Source organism: Carassius carassius, chromosome 27 (genome assembly GCF_963082965.1).
Source record: "Carassius carassius chromosome 27, fCarCar2.1, whole genome shotgun sequence".
In the NCBI taxonomy this organism is placed as follows: domain Eukaryota; kingdom Metazoa; phylum Chordata; class Actinopteri; order Cypriniformes; family Cyprinidae; genus Carassius; species Carassius carassius.
In genome coordinates, this window is record NC_081781.1 from 30,133,634 (window position 1) to 30,156,998 (window position 23,365).

At 39.6% G+C, this 23,365-nt stretch overlaps 1 protein-coding gene across 1 annotated transcript in view; it reads right to left on the minus strand.

The window, feature by feature from the left end:
- Nucleotides 1-7,758: 7,758 nt before the first annotated feature.
- LOC132107359 (5-hydroxytryptamine receptor 1E-like) overlaps nucleotides 7,759-23,365 on the minus strand; it is a 46,573-nt gene continuing 30,966 nt past the window's right edge. The window contains exon 2 of the mRNA XM_059513587.1: nucleotides 7,759-8,962. Coding sequence (XP_059369570.1) covers nucleotides 7,768-8,880 — 1,113 coding nt within the window. The 5' untranslated portion in view covers nucleotides 8,881-8,962 and the 3' untranslated portion in view covers nucleotides 7,759-7,767. The remainder of the gene's footprint in view (nucleotides 8,963-23,365) is intronic.

Genomic DNA, 23,365 nt, shown 5'->3' on the forward strand with positions numbered 1-23,365 from the left:
AGGAACATGATCTTTACTTAATAGCCTAATGATTTTTGTCATGAAACAAAAATGTATAATTTTAATAGAGAAGATATTTCAAACAATCTTTCTAACCAAATACTTGATGGTTTCTGTTGACTTCTGTTGACCCCCCCCCCCCCCTATAATATGGAAATCAATGGCTACCAGAAACTGTTTGGTTACCCACATTCTTCAAAATATCTTCTTTTAAGTTCCGCAGAAGAAGAAAGAAGAACATCTGTACTGTTCAAACACATTCATTAACAACAACAACACAAATATTTCTCAGTATCTTTATTACATTATGGCATATTGATATTATCAAACAGATGGAAAGTCTGACACAAACTAAGTGAAACATACCAGAATTCATGGACTGCATTGACAGTACTTACTGTGTGTCTGTTCTCCATCAAAACATGCCACCACTTCCTGTAGGATGATGTCTTGTGATATTTAAATAGATTTTACAAAAGAAAAGAAGATCAGATAAACTGATTATCAATGAAAACAATATTCCCAACATCTTTAATTTAAAACATTCAGGTGAAGATAAAAGGGAGGAACACTGGGATTCTTCTGAGGTGAGTTTTGTCAGAACAGTGATTAGAGAAGTGACTTCAGATAATATGACTTCTGCCTTTGTTTTATTCAGTTTATTAAGACACATATGAACATGCACTGCATAGTCAGGTTGACCCAGACTTAACTTTATTACTTTGTATTTTGAAGTATGTGCTGGGTGTTTTCATGACTGAATGATATATTAATAATTGATCTATCAGTTAAAGTTTGGCTGTGTAGAATACAGTGAGTAGAGACCTTTAAAGAAATCATTATGTTCAGAATTATAATGTTGTGGCTGTCAGTCTCTCTCTCTCTCTCTCTCTCTGTGTGTTTGTGTGTGTGTGTGTGTGTGTGTGTTAGCTTTAATCCTATTTTTAGCCTTCACTTTCAGAGGCATATTCACTGCTGGACAAAAGTGTGAAATAGTTAGAATTTTATAATGTTTTTGTCTCTTCTGCTCACCAAGGCTGCATTTATTTTTATAAATATATAAAAATACATAAAAATTATATTAATTAATTAACTATATATGTATATATAGTCTTGTTTTTCAAGAAACATTTCAGATTATTATCACAGTTTTGCTACACAACCATTCAATAATTTGGGGTCAATAAGATTAAAAAATAAATAGAGAAAAAAAGACATTTTTTTATTCAACAAGGAAGCATTAAATTGACCAAAAGTGACAGTAAAGAAAATTATAATGTTACAAAAGATTAAACACAGCCTTGGTGAGCAGAAGAGACTTCTTTCAAAACATAAAAAACTGTCTCAGGTTACGTATGTAACCATAGTTCCCTGAGTAGGGAACGAGACACTGCTTCCTCTAGGGGCCGCTATGGGGAACACCTCGTCATGACCCGTGTCTGAAGCATACATTGAAAAAACACCAACTTGTTGGCCGGCGACAGCCTCCGACGTCACTACCGGCGCGACTATAAATCAGCACCGGGAGAGCACGTCATTATCTTCTTCATCTGAAGCTTGCGTCCGAAGCATGGCAGGGAGCTAGAGGATGCAGTGTCTCGTTCCCTACTCAGGGAACCATGGTTACATACGTAACCTGAGACGTTCCCTTTCAAGGGAACTTCGAACTGCGTCCTCTAGGGCCGCTATGGGGAACAGTATACCCACGCTGCCATGCTGAGGGGAGTGCAGGCCAGAATCATGGCGAGCACTAAGTACCAACTCTACCATTTCCACGGGAGTTGCCCCTGGGACGTTTAGATGGCTGTCTGTGACAGTACCCCTTATGGCCAAAGGCCTAAGCTACATACCCAACTTAATTGTTAGGGCCTCGGCCCAGGGTAGAGCTGAAGGCTTGCAATCAGGAAAGATTCCTTTAAAGGGATACGGCTAAGGACCTAGGATTTTCTACCAAGTTTTGCCTGTCACACAGGGGCTACCGCTAGCTTATGCATAAGCTTGCTGAAAGAGCTTTTTCAACAGTTCTCTAGTAGCAACACCCTGTTTAGATAGGTATCCGAGGAAACATAGGTGGAGTGGCGCGCAAGATGAATGGGGCTTTTACCAACTCAAGAAAGGGCACAAAGCAACCGCGCGAAGCCCTCACCATATAGGATTTTAGAAAGAACGCAGAATACTAGCGCGCAAACTTACCACAGTGTGGATTTCAGAAATTTCTGAAGTCACAGTGTGGATTTCACTTCACGTGCACACTTACCATAGCATGGATTTTCAAATACTGTTCTAAGGAGGGGCTCTCGTGGCACTATTAGCAGCTAATAGATGGAATAGTGCATCTCAAAACAGTATGATTGAGAGTCATCAACTCGATCTATGGAAACAATACTGGAGCGCTCTGGGGAAAAAACAGAGAACTCAGTCTCATATGAGAGGAAAACTCCGAGCTCAGAGTAGCGCACTCATAGGCGACCCATCTTGGAAAAAGGGGAGCGCTGCTAAGTTACCACGAGAATCACTCAAATAGCCCCTCATGTTGAGGGAAGCGATGCTTGAAGTGTATAAACAAATAAACACTGGCTGAATGGAGCCCAAGGAACCAAGGTCTAATCATCTCAAGAAAGGGAACGAAGCGGAGCGCGTAACCCTTATCGTAAAAGATTTCAGAAAGTTTGCAGAGTCTCGCGTGCAAACTTACCACTTGTGGACTTTTAGAAAGTGTGCAAAGTGTTCACGTGCACACTGACCACCATGTGGTTTTGAGAAAGTACACAAAGCTTAGCGTGTGTACTTAAAGGTTCCTAAGCATCGCAGAGGTGCTGAATCGCACGGGAGAGGCAAGCTCAATTTTACAAACCTCGGGCGAGGGGAGCATTACCTGCGGCAGCATATACAAGAAGACTTCTGTAACTGCCACCTCCACTTCCCGGTAGATGCGACAGCACCCCTAAGCGGCCAGGAGACCCCTCAGGGTGACCTGGCCGGACATCCATGAAATTCCCTGCAGTGCTGTGCCAGTTCTGATGATCAAGGAGGCTCCCGCGGAAACCTGTGATCTCAGCCGTCTAATACCGGAACATGAAGCCGGATGGCTGGTGCTGGCGAGTGTTTAGTAAACACTGTAATTGAGCACTGCAAAGGAAACTCACAGAGTTTACTAGTAGACACGTAACCACCAGCAATTAAATACACATAAGTATATACAGAGAGGGTTACATTTACCCACCCACCCTCCTGCGCTGGAGCCCCGCTCAAGGGGCGCCTCCTTTTAGTCTGGACCATCAGTCAGGTGGTTGCTATGAACATAGACACTAGCCTTCTGTGCCTGTCTTTGATCCTCAGATCGAGACAGGCCAGGACCCCTATGTTGTTCGGGCTCAGACCTGGACCTTCGTGGAACGAAGGATCCGAAAGCAGCAGAGTGCGCCTTTGTCTCCCTGAACTTCTCAAATCGCCGTCTCAACGGAAATACCGAAAAGCTCAGAAACCTGAGCATTGAGCAGAAAGCATTTTCTTTCCTCCTGATGTCTGCCAGGTTCATCCACAGATGTCTCTCCGCTGCCACCATGGCCGCCATAGTCCTGCCCATGGCGGAGGTGCCCTGCTTGGTAGCACGGAGAGAGATCCGTGGTGCAGCGCAGCGCAGCTCAGCTACCTGATCAGAAAAAGGCCCCTGCCTCTATCCAGGTCTCTTAGCAGATCAGTCTGATATGCTTGAAGCACCAGCATTGTGCTGTGATAAAGCCACAGCCTGACCTGCTACTGCGTATGCCTTGCCATTTAAGCGAGATGATTTTCTGAAGGGGCTTAGATGGCAAGGAGGGAGATTAAGAGAGGATGTTTCCCCTGTAGAAAGAAAAAAATTTCACAGTTCAAAATTACTTATAAATTATTTATAAATTTTTTTAGCTCTTTCTACAGGGGGCATTCCCTCCTAGCCGCTTTCGCGCATCACCTCAATGTCGGCAGATTACTTTCATGCCAAAACCGATGGATGCGAGAAGAAAACGGCATCTTTCATTTCTTTTTAATCTCTGTATGGAGATCATGCAGAAATAAAAGGCTCACCTGAGCTGGAGGGCTATGGTCAAAAGGTAATTCTCGCTCAATAACCTCCAACAGCTCTACATACGCAGGGCAGGAGAATTGAGCTTCAATTTCAGCTTCTTCACCATCCTCAAATATCTCCTGCTTTCCCTGTGAGCAGTAACCTCAGTATCAGAAAGTGTTAAAGATATAACATCATCCTCCCGAGGCTTTCTCTCGTCCGCCGCCCCTTTTTTTTTTTTTTTTTTAAACAAGCGCGAAGGTGAAAGTCCCTCTTTAAACCATTCAGACAGATCCACCTGTATTCTCACGAGCTCATTTTCTTCCACACCTCAGCGTGGACAGATCCTGAACCGCGGGAAGCAGATGGTTGCCTTTTTTTCTTTTTTTCAGAAGAGAGACGAACGAGAGCGGAGCTTTTTCCATTGAAAAAACGCTCACAATGCACGCAGATTGCCTCCTCAAAGACATCGCGTGCGTGCTCTTGACCCAAACCAATGACGCAAAAATCGCGTGTGTCATCGGGTGTCAAATAATGCCAACACGGATGCACACATCGTCTAAACGCTTGCTAGTTGTCGCCATGATAAACAGAGAAAGATCGCCCTTACCGGTTCTTTCAGATGCACGCTTCAAACAAAACAGTCAGTGAAGATGAAGAAGATAATAACGTTCTCTCCCGGTGCTGATTTATAGTCGCGCCGGTAGTGACGTCGGAGGCTGTCGCCGGCCAACAAGTTGGTGTTTTTTCAATGTATGCTTCAGACACGGGTCACAACGAGGTGTTCCCCAAAGAGGCCCCTAGAGGACGCAGTTCGAAGTTCCCTCGAAAGGGAACAACTCTTAGTATTGTCCAGTCTTTATCTCTCTAGAAACCCAACCGTGTGAAATATCTCAGTGTCTCAGTCTCTGTTAACTCTCTGAGCAGCGGTGAAGCCAAAGAGGTGATGTCATTCATCTGGAGTGCAGTGTGCTTGACCTCCAGCACACAGACCACATGCTGCTCTCTGAGTGTACACGCCACACGCTCAGAAAACACATACTGGAGCAGGTGCAGATATGTTCCATTAGGTACAAACATTTACCTTTAAGGTACTAATATGCAGCCTTTTGGGGTAAATGAGGTACAAATGCATGCCTTTTGAAAGGATACTGCCCCAGTGACAAATTTTGTAGCTTTTTTTCTGAGTGTGGTAACACATAATTGAAAAGGACAACAGACACAACTGTATCACTGCAATTACATAAACAGTAAAGCGGTCAATCAATAATTATCATGATCCATTTCAGCTGCAGTGCATGATGGGAACATAAAGAGGATACTGTTCAGCTGAAGACAGCACTCCAGCTAGTTGTGCGCATTGTATTTGAAGCAATGCATTTGGAGACAAGGGATTTTGAGTTTAATAATGTGTTTGAGGTATGTGCAATTTAAAAATAATTACAAAAGAGAATAATAAATATTAAGTACAGTTAATTTAAAAGCACACCTCTGTGTACTTAAAAAACAAAACTGTTGACAATTTTAGGTAATGAAATGTCTAATTACTAGCTTGCTGATTTTTCTTTATTTTTATTTGTGTTAAAGGATTGACATATTGCATCAATTATATTTGCCTGAAATGCTTGTATTGTAATGTTTTACATTGTGATAAAACTGTTCTAGATAATGAATTTTGTGTGCTTTTGTTATACAGAACCAACAACTGTGCTCATAATCCAAATGTTTAAACTTCATTCATTTAAAAAAATCAAGGTAATTAGTAGCCTTAATGGTTTTGAGATAATTTTCTACTAAAATTTCAATATTTTGTTGCATGAATATTTGAACATGCAATACATCAAACATCAGATGCTCTACTTTAAAAAAAAGTTTTTTATCAACACCTGATTGTAGATAGGTTTCATAAAAAGCAACATTTTGAGTAAAAAGATGAGAAAATCCCATTTTTAACAAACACTACATCTGGATCATATTCAGTAACATTATCAAACCAAAGATGCAATATTGGGCTTCCATTAGGGTTCTCCCAAAGCTTACCCAGGCCTTTCTGGATTGACAATTCACTCGCTGACATAAGGCAGTTTTAATTTTTATGCAGTTATTGTTGATGATCGGATAATTTGTTCAGATGCATATGCTTACATAAAAGATTGCTCATTTCTGCGGCTTCCTGAACTGTGTTTGTGTTCGAGTGATTCTAGACTAATTTAGGAGATGCATAATAGCACCCCCTACCATATAACAATGAGAACGTGGAAACCTGGAAAATGCTGTGTTTGGTGGGGGAAGAGTTAATGTACTGTACTAGTATTATGAGTATTTTATAGTCTTTCTATTCCTGAAAAGCAGATTTAAATGTTTTTTAAATGTTGTTTTGACCAATCAGAAGCTCCCTAGCATGAGCATGTCTCCACCCCTCTATGAACATGACCGGAAGCCTATTGGTTACATAAAAAAGCACAAGACAAGCCCTTAGGATGTGTCCCACCCAAACCTCTTGTTTGAACAGGAAGTGCATTGGTACACTTGTCAAGTCATTTCACATCATTGCTCAGGAATCAGATGAAACTGTGTTGTAGAAAAGCAGGCAGTGGCTTTTCATTGGATTTTATTAAAATGTGTTTTCCATACTGCTGCTAGACTTATGAGAGATGTACGAATCCATCTCAAATGGAGCTCCAGAATGTCCTGAACCCAGTGAAGCCGCTGCCCACGAAAGGATGCATGTCCATAGCCCCTTTCACACAGTAGTACCATTAAATTACTGTAAAATTACCGGAACAACTTTACCTGTAAATTAAAAAATGTGCTGTTCACACAGGCAACAGTGTTCTGTCTTTTTTTCCGGTAAAGCACCATTCACACATCGGTTTCAAATCACCAGTAAGTTCTGTGATATCATTAAACAGAAATGGCTGCGCCTCCCAGTGTTGTGTTTGTAAACATGGCAAGGTATGCATGGTCATTTTTTATTGATGTTTTCATTTTTGTTTCAAATGTTCACATTCATGCTGCTTTTGGCCCAGAGACATCGTATTAAATGCCTTCAAACCGAACCAGACAGAACCAGACCAATGCTGTGACTGGCCCAGAGCCACTGAAGTTTGAATCATTGGCTCAGATGGGCCCAGAGTAGACCTCTTACATCACCGTGTTCTGAACACAGAATAGAACACATGCTTTTGAGACAAACATATTTGGGTTGATGTATATGCTTTTATTTCTTTCTTTCTTAAATTAACTGCCCCCCACCTAAAGCATTGTTAGATGCCAGTGTTTCCTGTAGTTATGCAAAGATTTAGTTGGTATGATTCTAAATCTGCACTTCAGATCAATCTCAAAGTAAAAGGCGGGACTAAAGTCTGATATATTTCTTTATTATCATCTTAATTCAAGTGATGAAGGATTGTGAAAGTCTGACAGTAATGCTGTAAGGTTATCCCTTGCCTGCTTTACATGTTTCAAAATGATAAACAGTTGAAAACATTAATTAGAAAATTTAGAAAAGTAATCAAAAGTAATCAGTTACATTACTTTAATAAAGTAATCTGTAACCTTACCAAAGTAACCTGCCCTGGTCCACACTGGTCTTCAGTCAGTCAGTGCATTCTGAACTGGTTCGTGCTAATACCGGCAATCTTCATTCTGTGTTCACACACAGCATCATTCCGCCAATTTACCGCTAATTTTCCAGTAAAATCTGTATGTGTAAAAGGGGCTTATGTGTGCTCCTTCCACCTAAACAGTCTCTTGAAAGCCTGCTTGAAGTCCTCATTGAAGATAGTGTACAGTAGCGGGTTAATCAGCGAGTTGATGTATCCCAGCCAGGTGAGCGCATCGGACACCTGAGGCGAGGGGCTGGGCACATTCAATCCCACCAGCAGCTCTTTCAGGAAGAACGGGAGCCAGCACAGGATAAAGGCTCCCAGGATGAGCCCCAGAATCCGAGCCGCCTTCCTCTCCCGAGACGTGCAGATCTGGTTCCTCTCGTCCAGCTCCGGTGTCTCCATGTCGAGCGGCGCACGGACGGCAGCATGGTTGCGGTCGAACTCCGTGGTGTGGTCAGAGGTGGAGACGCAGAAGGCGTGCTTGACACGACAGCGGTTCAGCGAGTTGGTGCTGTCAGTGCTGCGGCTGCTGAGATAGCGTGAGGAGCCGCGCTTCTGGTACAGCGTCTTGGCGGCGCTGTAAATCCGGGAGTACAGGATAAGGATGAGAGTCATGGGGATGTAGAAAGCACCGAATGTGGAGTAGATGGTGTAGCCCACGTGATCGTGCTCGATGATGCACTGCTGCGGGCCAGTCCCGTCCCCGCGCTGCCTCCAGAACAGAGGCGGAATGGAGATGAAGATGGAGATGAACCAGACGGTGGCCACCATGACACCGGCACGCCGGGCCGTCCTCTTGCGGGCGTACTCGATGGCTTTAGTGATGGCCCAGTAGCGGTCGAGCGCGATCACACACAGGTGCAGGATGGAGCAGGTGCAGCAGGTCATGTCAACACTCAGCCATGCCTCGCACACGAACGGCCCCAGCAGCCAGGTCTCAGTGGTGATGTAGAGGATGCTGATGGGCATCACTAGCACGGCCACCAGGAAATCAGTGACGGCCAGGGAGCAGATGAGGTAGTTTGCAGGGAGGTGGAGCTTCTTGGTGGTGCAGATGGCTGCGATGACAGCCCCGTTCACCACGGCCGTCAGCAGCGTCAACAGCGCTAGCAGAGCCACCACGGCCAGTCGCTCCATCAACAGCTCCATTCCAAAGGCCGATCCTGGGGTGGCAGTGGTGTTGGTGGTGTTGGCCGGAGAGCCCAGGTAACGCTCCATCTCCATCCCACAGCCTCTCCCTCAGTCAGGAGGATCCCTCTGCCCAGGACTAAAGCCCCAAAGACCTGCGTGCTGGATCAGTGACGGCCTGCCACACACACAGTTAACATGCCATTAATGTCAAATTAGTTACTTAAAAGGATTACTAATGACTAGGGTTGCTGCAAAAAGGTGGAACATTTCCAGTACATTCAGGAAACATTCTAGAAATTTTGAAAATTTTCTAGGATTTTTTGGAATCTTCCAGGAATTTTTGGAAATTTTCTGGAAATGTCCCACCCTACAAGTGATTTAAAATTTCCAGAGCATGCAGACACAGTGGCACCTAAATTGACTGTCTATGCAGTAGAAATGTGAAAACATTTTGAAATCGGTGCTAAATGACTAGAGAAAATGGCCTCTGTCAATCCCACTGTCTGTAGTTCAATCTGCACAGTTAAAACCAACTAAAATTTGACCAAAGTGCTGCACAGTAATAGAAATACAGAAATAGAAATACAGGAACAACAATATTCAAAACAAAGCAAAACAGTACTCGAGACTGTATACATTTTTACGGTACATTAAAAACCAAGGAAAACAGATTAGTTTAAGCAGAGATTCTAAATCATAAATTGTTTGAGTAGCTTTAACACACAATGGAAGACTGTTCCACAGTTTAAGGCCGATAACAGAAAAAGCTGGATCCCGGCCTTGACTATTGCCAAGAGCCTTAAGTGGTAAAAGCTTTTTTATAAAGGAAAGATAACCATCCCAGATTAAAATTTTGCATATTATTCCAATCAGGGAGACAAAACACAGCAAGCTCTGTTTTGGATTTAAGTTTAGAAAGTTTAGTGACATCCAATGTTTTAAATTAGTTTAGAAAGCTAAAAAAAGTACAACCCAGCTAACTGAATTTTGTTATAAGAACATTCTGCAAATATTCAGTGTTGGTTCTAGGAACATAGAAAATGTTCGGTTTTCTTGATGTTAGAGGAACGTTTTTAACGTTCAGTTAGAAAATGATTTTACATAAAATAAAATAAAAAACCAGTGAAAATATAGTGCAATCAGTTCGGACATCGCACAGTGCTCATTCAATAAATGCACAGCTAAACAGATGAGTTTTGAGTCTAGATTTAAATGTGACCAGTGTTTTAGCACATCTCTTCTGGAAGCTGATTCCAGCTGCGGGCGGCATAGTAACTAAAGGAGGACTCCCCTTGTTTTGTGTGAACCCTTGGTATTTCTAACTGACTCGATCCTAATGATCTGAGTGCTCTGTTAGGTTTATATTCAGTGAACATATCTGCAATATATTTCGGTCCTAGGTCATTTAGTGACTTATATACGAGTAAAAGTACTTTAAAGTCAATCCTAAATGTAACTGGAAGCCAGTGTAAGGACCTGAGGACTGGTGTGATGTGCTGGTTCTTGTCAGAATCCTGGCAGCAGCGTTCTGGATGAGCTGCAGCTGTCTAATGGTCTTTTTGGGAAGGCCGGTGAGGAGCCCATTACAATAGTCCACCCTGCTGGGGATGAAGGCATGAACAAGTTTCCCCAAGTCTTGGCTGGAAACAAAACATCTAATTGTTGCAATGTTTTTTTGAATGATAGTATGCTGATTTAGTTACTGCTTTGACATGACTACTGAAACTAAGGTCTGTCTCCAGAATCACACCAAGATTCCTGACTTGATTTTTAGTTGTTTGACCCCTAGAGTCAAGGTATGCATTCACCTTGAACACTTCATCTTTGTTTCCAAATGCAATGACTTCAGTTTTTTCTTGTTTAACTGAAGAAAGTTCTGGCACATCCAACTATTATTTTCATCAATGCATTGGCAGAGGGAGTCAATTGGGCTGTAGTCATTTGGAGATAAGGCTAGGTAAATCTGGGTATCATCAGCATAGCTGTGATAGGCAATTTGGTTCTTTCTCATTATTTGACTTAGTGGGAGCATATACAGGCTAAACAAGAGCGGTGCAAGAATTGAGCCTTGTGGGACTCCGCATGTCATGGACGTCCACTTAGACTTATGCTCTTCTATACTCACATAATAACCTCTCTCTTCTAAGTATGACCTTAATCATTTGAGTACCATCCCAGAAAGCCCGACCCAGTTTTCCAGTCTCTCTAGTAGTATGTTATGATCGACAGTGTCAAACGCAGCACTGAGATCTAGCAATACCAGCACCGATATTTTGCCAGAGTCATAATTTAAGCGAATATCATTTATTATCTTAATGAGTGCTGTCTCTGTGCTGTGATGCGGTCGAAAACCGGATTGAAAATTGTCCAGGTATCCATTTGAGTTTAAGTATTTGTTCAGCTGATTAAAAAATGACCTTTTCTATAATTTTGCCTATAAAAAGAAGATTAGATATTGGTCTAAAATTGCTCAAAATGGTGTTTTCAAGATTGCTCTTTTTCAGGAGGGGCTTAACAACTGCAGTTTTCAGGGAGTTTGGAAACATCCCAGAGAGAAGTGAGGCGTTCACCACTTCTAAAAGATCTGCTTCTAAGCAGTTAAGCACACTTTTGAAAAAAGATGTGGGAAGTGTGTCAAGATAGCAGGTTGACGATTTTAGGTGCTGCACTATGTCTTCCAGAATTTTGCTATCAATTGCTTCAAAAATAGACATAGTATCTTTTTTATATTGTGGCCTAATCTGTCTGACCTCTGCATTACTTGAGGATGTGCTAATCGCCTTCCGGATATTGATGATCTTCTCAGAAAAGAAGAATGCAAACTCATTGCATTTGCTGTCTGAGAGCATTTCACTGGGAATCTGACTTGGGGGGTTTGTCAGTCTCTCAACAGTGGCACTGCTCTGGGTGTGTGTTCACGGTGTGTGTGTGTGTGTTCACTTCTCACTGCTGTGTGTGTGTGAACTAGGATGGGGTAAATGCAGAGCACCAATTCCGAGGATGGGTTAGTATGGCTTTTTTCACTTTTTTTTTTACAAGTAACGTAACGTTTCAAATAGTAAAGTACTGCATTTACTTTTTAATTTACAGGAAAATATCTGAGTTACTTTTTCAAAAAAGTAATGCCAGTTATTTTGTTTTCCCATGTATTGACTGACAAGTCCCCTGTCCCAATATTAGGAGAAATCGGAAGTACAGAGGCGTTGTGTGCACTGTGTAAACATGATGTAGTTCTAGACTAAATGTGAATATGCATTTATTCATCCCACAGATTTAGTATTCATCAAAATGAATTAAAACGCAAACCTGCAATAATTAAATGTTAAATAACACAAATATATCTAATCCCATTTTATTAACTAATGTCTTTGCAGCTGACCTTTGATGATCCAGTTCAACCATACTAATAAGCAAAAATGACTTTAGATAAACTAACAATTGTGCTTCATTGTTCTTTATTTATATATTGTTGAAGTGTGTTAATCCTTCTTCTCCTGTATTCTACTGTACAGACGTGAATTTACTTTTACTTCATCCTGAGGATTAGTCATTACACTTTTTGGTGTGAAAAGGCTTTTACATTTGCTATAAATAGAACTACTTATATTCAAAACAATTAAGCCCTGCTTTTATTTGAAAAGTAATGCGAAAGTAACGCAAAAGTAATGTAATGCATTACTTTCCATAAAACGTAACTAAGTAATAAGTTACTTTTTTAGGGAGTAACCCAATATTGTAATGCATTACTTTTAACTTTCCCCAACACTATTAATTGTAGCACTTTACAAGTAAAAAAAATGCTATGCTATTCCTCACTGTGTGAAGGGACATACTCTATAGTTACTACTCTTCTGAGCAATGATGACCACAAAGGCATGGCACACTAGCAGGCCTTTCCTTTTACTCACAATCACATAAATAACACTTCATTTCAGCATTTACAATCGGGATCCAGCCCTTTGCAAAGTTGGGAACTGGAAATCCATAATCCTGCTTTGGTTAATGCAACAGAGTTGATTCATATAGTCCTTCATGTAATTCTTGTGAAGGGAAGGAAAGAAATGAATTTAAGAAAACAATTTATTAAGACCCTTAAGAATCATATCAACTTGTGGAAAATGGGCATCCGATAACCCCTTTAAGACATTTTTAACATCAGATCATTTCACCTATATATTTGTTCAGAACCCTTTTGGCTTGTAAACAGATCTGTGCATATTTCTCTCCTGATTCAAACCAGATGACTCTTTCACTGGAAAACACAGTAATATAGATTATAGACTTGTTTTTCAGCTGGAAACAATAGTTTAAAAGCATCCTGATGAAACTGTTTGTTACAAACATGCAGCTTTTGGCTCCACAAAACAGTAATTGATGGAGTGCTGTGGATTATTGTGATGTTTTTATCAGCTGTTTGGACTCTCAATCTGACGGCACCCATTCACTGCAGAGCATCCATTGATGACACACTGATGCAATGACACATTTCTACAAACCTGATAAAGAAACATATTCACGTACATCTTGAATGCTGATAGGGTGAACTATTCCTTTAAGATCATTCCATTTTTCAGATTTCTATAACAAACTACATGACTGAATAGCTTCTTAAATTATCTTTCAGACACATAATCACACAGCATGTACCACTAATTGTGCTCCGCAATTCTAATTCCAACAACTGAATTACATAGTTACATTTGTTGGTTAATGAAATAATTAGCAATTGAATGACTTATTTTCTATTGAACATAATTTTTTGTCTCTACTTGCATGTTGTTTGCATCAGAAAGAAAGTCAAATTTCAGTATCCATCAAGTAAGCTGATAGCAAATGTTGAAGCCAATATGTGTGGGATAAAGTGCAGTTACACAGCCTTACCAATGAGTATTCATGCATTTTTGCATTATAACCCTCTGATGATCTGGACAACGGTCAGTATTCACAAATTGTGAGCTATGTAAAAGGTGGTGTCCTGTGTCATTAACAAAAGTCAGCTGAATTAAAGCATTAAAAACTTAAATGATAACAAACTCACCCAGTTGTAATGGTGAATGTGCACTGTAAAACCCGACAAGTAAACTTAACTCAAACGGTTGGAGTAAACAGATATCCTTAAGTTATGTTAACTCAAACCATTTGAGGCAACCGATTGCCTTAAACCATTTAAGTTGAAAAAACTAACAGTTATGAGTACTCTGAACTTAATTCAGTTGAGTTCACTGAAAGAAGATATACATTGCAATTAAGTCATTAAGTGATTAACTGAGTGATAATTGTTAATTAGTGATGAACAGCTGCTGTTAACAAACAGAATCACTGAAGAAAAGAGAGACAAGAACTACTGACTTCAGACACAGTCTTAGATGAAATCAACTGAAATAAAATACATGAAATCTCTCAAGATCTGATTAAACAACCCCACAAACAGCATCACCAGCTCCACTTATTAATAACCAGACTGACTTTATTTCTGTCAGACGTCTACAGAAGATCTTATTGAGAATGAACTAAGGTTTAGATGTTGATTTATTGTTTCATTTGAAGTAGCCATGTTAGAGATCAGTGTTTGCTTTAGTTGGGCTCTTGACCCTTGACTTCAGTCTTAGTGTTTTAGTAGTTCTTGTGTTTCTCTTTTCTTCAGTGATTCTGTTTGTTAACAGCAGCTGTTCATCACTAATGCTCAATCAGCACTTAGTTAATCACTTAATTACTTGAATGCAAAGTTTTAAAACTTACAGGGTTTAAATCAAGGCAATCTGTTTTACTCAAACGGTTTGAGTTAAGTTAACTTGTCGGGTTTTTACAGTGTGCAGGTGAGCTGCTGTTAACTCTCTCCCAGAAACATGCTCTCTCTCTCTCTCTCTCTCTCTCTGCCACTCACACAGACACGTGTTTTCAGAAGACAGAAGAATATATTTCTAGAGGTTTGGTGTGTCCTCCAGGACCCATTGCAATCACACTAATGATAAAGACATGAATGTGCAATCACACAACAGTAGCCTGTAATTGCACAGATTTGATCGACAGCTTGGCCGGCCCCTAGAGGTCAGAGGCGGCTCTGAAATCATTCAGAAGAGGTTCAAGCCTCACAATAACACAATCACCTCTGGCACTCTTCACAAGCAGCATTCTGCGATGTTTTACGTGAGAGCTGTGTTTGCGTGGGACGACTCATTACTTGTTGTTGTTGGGATATTTCTAAAGTGGCAGTCGTCACACACGGGCCGGAGCTCTCGTCTGTACGCACATCTCTAAGTGAAGCCCAGGGATGTGAACTCATGAGGTGAGATGATTACAGACATGGTTTGAAAAGTAGTGAGGTCTGGGGTGAGGTTAAGAATTGTGCAATAATGACCCGACTCATTATACACACTAAACACTTTAAAAGAGACAGACATGTAGATGGTTATGAAAGATGTTTTCTCTGTTTTGGAGGAATACGTTTTGTTAAATTATATCATATTGCACCATTACTATAGCTCAGGGGTGTATAATTTAATCAGTTGTTTAGTATTCAAGCAAAAATACATATTACTCTTATATTTTTCATTAATAAGCATTGTTAAATAGAACTTTGTCTAGTGCTCTTATGAATTTTTTTAGCATGCCTTTGTGAAACGCTGTTAAAAATCGCTGTAAAAAACTGCCAAATTTTTTCATTAAAAAGTGCATTATGGGTAATAGTTGTCATTTTTGAGAAAGAAGCCTGCTGTTATTCACCTTATTTTTGATGTAAGAGCAGGCGCCGCCATTTTCGAACTATAATGTGTCAGATTTCCGGTAAACAGCTTCAGCTAATAGTAGTTGTATTGTAATTCAGTAGTTTCACGGTCACTGTGTAGATTTTACAGGCTAGTTTAGGTTTAACATGGACCACAGAAAGACTGCTGTACTTTGTGTAGTTAGTGGGTGTCATAATAGCTGGTGCAAGCGTAAACAATACCTGCAAGACACTTGTTTTGACCATAATCCACGCACCAGAGCTTAATGTGGATGGGGCACCCCTATGATTTGTACACCCCTCCAAAGAGAGAAGCTTGTCAGCTTTGGTTAAAACTAAAAGCCTTAAACGTAAAGAAACCACGAACATTTCCGTAAGTTTGCTCTTTACACTTCATTGATGGTAGACCCAGAGAAAATCCATTCACCGAGGAATCGATGCTCCAGTGAAGACTCCGAGGCGACGTCTCGTCAGGGCATATCCACAAACAGGTACGTTACAGCTTCTTGTTAAGTTACGTGCTCTAACAAAAGACATAGTTTGAACCATTTCTTTATCGATGACACTCCTGTTGGGCATAAATAATATTTAATGCTAAGCTGAAGTTGTTGATAACAGTAGAAAACTGTTACAAAACGGCGCATAGAGGGATAGCTAAAATTAAAATTCTGTTATTTACTTACTCTCGAGTTGTTGCAAACCTGTGTTCATTTCTTTTTGCTGCTGAACACAAAGGAAATTTTTTTGTAACCAAGCAAATCTTGGGTCTCATTCACTTCCATAATAATAAGAAATTGTACTATGGAAGTGAATCGGATCCAAGAATAGTTTTGTATATTAACATTATTCAAAATATACTCTTTTGTGTTCGGTAGAAGAAAGAAATGTATACAGGTTTAGAACAAGTCAAGGTTGAGTAAATGATGGTGAACTATCCCTGAAAGCCAGGTAACTTTACTGTGTTTGTATTGAATAAAGTATCACTGTACTGGGACAGGAACAACATGGTGCCATGTACAAAATACTTTTGCTACTCTTTGTAAATAGGGGCTGGAGAATTTATCAGTTTCTCCTGAGCATCTGACTGTCTTCAGTGTTGTGTTTTGCAGATGATGACCATGAGACTGCACAAACGGAGTCATTGCAGCTGCCCCTTCAGTACAGTGATGCCTGAAGTCCAGGCATTGACTGACCACACTTATGCCTCATGGGATAAAATAATGTTACACAAACCAACACAGTTCCACGGTGAAGATCCCTTAGCCCCTTGCCCTTCTCAAGAATGACACTAGCTCTTTATTGTACCCTGTAAATTATACTCTTCCAATTTTAAGATACTAACTGGATCATAATGGATCAAATTCTGATGACCACGATGAAGCTGAAATGGAATTTATTTCAAGGAGTTCTTGCTGAATGCTTTGAGGAGGAGCACATGAGTCTACATTCCATGTCATTTTATATAAAGTTTAAAATGGTGTAGTAATTTTGGCTACATTGTGTAGTTGTTTGGAATTATTCAGAGTGATCATTAAATATACCGTTTTTACACAAATATTTTTAAATATCTTCTATTACTTCTTCCTCCTTATATATGCACACAAACAAACACCCCCCACCCCCCTCCACACACACACTGAAAATGATAGTTTAGCAATGCTAGGTAAATAATGGTCAATTTGTCTTTTTTTTTAATTCATGGAACAAATGGAAAACATTCCGTATAGTACTATAAAATAAATAATTGCATCCAAAATAAAAAGTTATATAAATAAATAAATATATAAAAAGTACACACATTTTTTTTTAGTTACAACTTTTATTTTATATGCAATTCTGCATCGCCTAATTCTGCACTATATACAGGTGCATCGCAATAAATTTGAATGTCGAGGAAAAGTTCAACTCAAATTGTGAAACACATGTATTAAATAAATTCAGTGCACACAGACTGAAGTAGTCTAAGTCTTTGGTTCTTTTAATTGTGATGATTTTGGCTCACATTTAACAAAAACCCACCAATTCACATCTCAACAAATTAGAATATGATGACATGCCAATCAGCTAATCAACTCAAAACACCTGCAAAGGTTTCCTCAGCCTTCAAAATGGTCTTTGACAATCATTAACACCCTTCACAAAGAGTGTAGGTCACACAAATTCATTGGCAATAAGCTGGCTGTACACAGAGTGCTGTATCCAAGCAAGTTAACAGAAGGTTGAGAGGAGTGAAAAAGTGCGGAAGAAAAAGATGCACAACCAACCGAGAGAACTGCAGCCTTATGAGGATTGTCAAGCAAAATGGATTCAAGAATTTTAGAGAACTTTACAAGGAATGGACCGAGGCTGGGATCAAGGCATACAGACGTGTCAAGGAATTTGGCTACAGTTGTCTTATTCCTCATGTTAAACCACTCCTGTACCACAGACAACGTCAGAGGCGTCTTACCTGGGCTAAGGAGGAGAAGAACTGGACTGTTGAGGTCCAAAGTCCTCTTTTCAGATGAGAGCAAGTTTTGTATTTCATTTAGAAACCAAGGTCCTAGAGTCTGGAGGAAGGCTGGGGAAGCTCATAGTCCAAGTTGCTTGAAGTCCAGTGTTAAGTTTCCACAGTCTGTGATGATTTGGGGTGCAATGTCATCTGCTGGTGTTGGTTCATTGTGTTTTTTTGGAAACCAAAGTCACTGCACCTGTTTACTAAGAAATCTTGGAGCACTTCGTGCTTCCTTCTGCTGACCAGCTTTTTGAAGATGCTGATTTCATTTTCCAGCAGGATTTGGCACCTGCCCACACTGCCAAAAGCACCAAAAGTTGGTTAAATGACCATGGTGTTGGTGTGCTTGACTGACCAGAAAACTCACCAGACCTGAACCCCAGAGAGAATCTACGGGGTATTGTTAAGAGGAAGATGAGAAACAAGAGACCAAACAATGCAGATGAGCTGAAGGTCACTGTCAAAGAAACCTGGGCTTCCACACCACCTCAGCAGTGCCACAAACTGATCACCTCCATGCCACGCTGAACTGAGACAGTAATTAAAGCAAAAGAAGCCCCTACCAAGCATTGAGTACATGTACAGTAAATTAACATACTTTCCAGAAGGCCAACAATTCACTAATTGTTTTTTTTATTGGTCTTATGAAGTATTCTAATTTGTTGAGATGTGAATTGGTGGGTTTTTGTTAAACGTGAGCCAAAATCATCACAATTAAAAGAACCAAAGACTTAAACTACTTCAGTCTGTGTGCATTGAATTTATTTAATACACGAGTTTCACAATTTGAGTTGAATTACTGAAATAAATAAACTTTTCCTCAGCATTACTACTTTAAAACAATAAGTGATTTCAAAGATGAAAGAGAAAAAGGAGAAATTAATCATTTACCAGTTACCTAAATCATCAGTGCAATCACACAGCTACAGGGATTCACGTCTGCTTTTAAAAACATAAATTTAGCTTACAGGTAACGTTACTGATAAATGCCTCAGTGCTTTTATAATTCCGTGTCGAAGACCCGTCTACTCCATGCGCCAAATGAAATATTTGAAAAGTTATTGCAGGCCACTTCTTCATTTCATTCTCCCACTGTGTCATACACTGCGGGTGTGCTAAATATTTACCATATTTAATATAGTGAGTGTAATATAGTGTTCCGTGTGTGTGCCCACCATATCAATCCTAAGCTCCTTATCTACCGGCTAGCGAAACAGAAGTTTAACACATTATAAGAAAATATGTCATTATATCTACTTCCGCGTTGCGGAATATCATGAATATCATGGATATCATGAATTAACAGCGTTTAAAGTCAACACTCAGAGAATGTGTTTCAAATCTCACCCTACTCCCTCGTTCACTATTCCCTACATGAGTTTACTAATATAGTCCACCTGACAGGGAGAATGAACACTAATGAGTGAATTCAGACACTGATGAACAGCTGCTGTTAACAAGCAGAATCACTGAAGAAAAGAGAAACAAGACACACACAGGAACTACAACTGACTTCAGCAACAGCCTTAGATGAAATCAACTGAAGATTTAAAAAATCAACAAACAGCTTTACCAGCTTCACACATTACTAACCAGACTGATTTTATTTCTGTCAGACATCTACAGAAGATCTTATTGAGAGTTACAGTGATTTAGATGAGGATGTTTTATTGTTTTTTTTTTTTCAGTTACCATTGTGGGGATCAAACATCTTGAACTTCCATATCTTTAATACTCAAATAGAGACATCAACAATCAGCATATGAATCTCAACAATGGTGACAATCAAAAGCTTCATGATGCAATGCATGCTGGGTACCACCCATTACTCCTAGCATGCATTGCAGCATGAATGAATTATGTTGCTCAATTGTTTCTTGAATTCTATTTGCATGTATTTTTGCTTTTGTCTTGAGTTTTAGTAGCATGTTTTGTGATGTTCAGAACTGATCTTTTTATTCTGTGTATTGTCACCATTGTTGTGATCCATACACTGATTCTTGATGTGTCTGTCTAAATTACAACAAATCATGTCTTTTAATTGTGTTTTATAACTAATGGTTCAGCAGTGCTTGTTCTTCTGCTCTAATATCAACATTCAGTGAGAGAAGAAACACCAGTTAAAATGAGTGAATCTGAAGTAAGAGAATGAATGTTCATATCTATCCAGACGTGGAAAAGAAGCTTACATCAAAAAGTAAAGGTTCAAGAGCCCAACTAAAGTAAACACTGATCTCCATCATGGTAGTGAGTAACAATAAAACTCAAACTCTCAATAAGATCTTTTTTAGATGTCTGATGGAAATAAAGACAGTCTGGTTAGTAACGTGAAGCTGGTGAAGCTGTTTAAGGAGTTGTTTAATCAGATCTTGAGAGATTTAATGTTGTCTTTTATTTCAGTTGATTACATCTAAAGCTGTGTCTGAAGTCAGTAGTTCTTGTCTCTCTTTTCTTCAGTGATTCTGTTTGTTAACAGAAGGTGTTCATCATTAATGCTCAATCAGCACTTAATCAATCACACAATATTATCTCATTAACTTCACTGATTCAGTGTTACTCTAACACTCTGTAGTGTGCACACATTATAAGTGTTCATTTAAAACTGAGGATTTTGTTGTGGGGTTTAAAGGAGAAGGGTATAACTGCAGCCTGGAGATCTCCAAAATGGGGCGGGAGCTCCAAAATAGGGCATGACTTCCTCCCATTGAGAGACAGGCGCATGACACACATGCACAATTTCCCCCCAATCCACTTCAGTGCAAACTCCGCCGCACAGCTGATTCTCAAGTTTTTATTGGTCGTGTCAGTTAAAGTGTTTCCTACACTATGCAACAAAAAATGCTAACCCCAAAACCTATCCCACACCTTACCTTAACCAGTGAAATTGACAATGCCGGGATTGGTGCTGAATACTGTGGTAAAGAAAGTTGCAGTTCAGGAGATAAACAGATAATAAGATTATGCGATATGAGACTCACTGGACAATGGCACCTTTTTAGTTACACCCAGCATCACTACCCCCTCCTAGCCTTTGAATTTCGTGCCCCGGGACAGCCCCATTGCTTGGAATAAAACGATCTTTCTCCTCCGCTGGGATGGCTCGTGAGTGATTCCCATTTACATCATGAGGCACAGGTTCAGACTTGGGTCCAAACACCACTGGCCACCAGCTTTGGGCTCTGCTCTCATGGATAACATTTTTTAACAATGTTTAATTTATAAAGTTTTATTTTGAAATGTAAGTCAGTAACCCCGCCCCATTTTGGAGTTTCTGCCCACTTTTGGAGTTCACGCCCCATTTTGGAGATCTCCGGTTAAACAGCATTAAATGTAATTTAACAGTAATAAACTGTAATAAATTTATGGTAACAAACTGTAGAAAAACAGTAACAGTAGATTACTGTCAGTAGATTACTGTTAATTCAAGGAAAAACAGCAATATACTGTAAAATGTAAGAGTCAGATTTACCAAACAAAACAAGTCAATTTCACTGAAATATTAGTGAATGTTCATAAAAGTTCATAAAAAGTCATGAACTGATAAGGAGAGTAAATACTGAACTCAACTGTATTAATGTGTTTTTGCTTAAAGGAGCTATGTGGAGGTTTTTACAAAAAAAAAGTCTTTAAGATAGAGTTTTCATTTGTACATGTATGAGCCAACCATGATGTAAAAAAAAGAATGACACCTCGACTGTCCACCACGGTTGCCTCTATCAGCCTGTAGGCTCAATTGTGTGTGGAGGAGTCGGGCCCGAATTGGCGCGAAAATTCACAAAATGTGATGTCATGCGCGTTCTCGTCTACTTGGGCTTACAACCGTACGGCACGCCAGCCATTATAGTAAGCAGCGGCAAAGGTGTTTTCAAATGGACTCTGCGGATGGAAAGAAGCGACCAGCCTCCAGCACAATTCAGACACCCACAGACACTCCTCGTAAGTTATAAAAAAAAAAGAGCGTGCACACTGAGAACGAGCATGGGACTGGCTGCAGTTCCTCTAACGGCCACTGGTGTCAGTAACGGTTAGAAATTTCAGAACCTGCTCCTCAGAAAATGCTCCTTTAAGAGAGATCTGTTAGTTTAATGTAGGTTTGAAGGTCACCATTGTGCTGGAGAGTAGAGCCTGTGCTTCAGTCAATGAAGACAATTGATGACTGATTCAATTATCATCTTTTTACTAAGCATTTTAGTATGTAAATTTGTACTATTGTTAATAGCTCAGTGACAGTCTACAAATATTTGAGTAAAAGTAATTTTTTGGTTGCATTATTATTGTATTTAATTTTTTTGATGAAGTATTTTTTGGATGAAGTAACTTCATTGTACTAACAAAATGTAAACACATTTTTTATTTATTTAATGGTTTGAAGTTATTGGTTTCCTAAATGAAGTGTGTTACCACATGGTATAATAATGGTAACATATTATAAAAATGAAAAGCTGTAGATTAATGGCAGAGAGCTGTAAATTAACAGTACAGTGCTGGCAACCACAGTTGCCATTAGATTACCGTTATTTTATAGCACAATTTTTTACAGTGTACAATACTCAGTGAAATAGTATAGACTTCTTTATGGCTAGTGCTTTTTTAAAATTATTTTGTAACATACATGTTTGACAGATCTCTGCACTAATGGAAATCGTTGCAATGTATGAAAAAAAATATATATATAAAAAAAATAAAATAAAAAATAAACCGAAATTAGTTAAAATGTTTTGAAAATAAAATAAGATAAAGATATCGCTAACACTAAAATGCTACTTCCTGCTTTGTTAAATATCTAAGGGGGTGAATAAAGCAGAAAATACTAGTCCAAAGCCGCTTATAATACCTGGATCTGGCAGCCCACATTTTCTAACAACTCCACAACATCTTGCAGCAATCATATTTATTCCACGGACAATAAACGTTTTAGCAAACTGTCTAAACTTAATCATACATACAGACACTGAGTTTCAAACAGCAGATTACTCATTTAGCGAACACTTGCATAGATGAAGCAAGTCACATCGAAAATAAATATTAACTGGTATTTTCTGAAGTAATCTGTAGGACTTCAAACAGCCCCTAATATAACTCCATATTTACCAAGAATTCACGTTTAAAGGAGCCGTATGTAGGATTGTGGCCAAAACTGGTACTGCAATCACTATAAAAATACTGTAGAGCGGTGTATCCCCTCCCCCTACCCCCTGACTCAAGGTTGCCAGATAAGCTGCAGGATTCAGCAGAAACGTAGGCTGCTTCAATGAGCTTCCAATGGAAATAAAAAAAGAAATAAAAGTGGTACTGACTACTGACCGATTTGAAAGTGTTTCAGATGATGCACATACAATACTGGAAAGTGATGGTGCAGT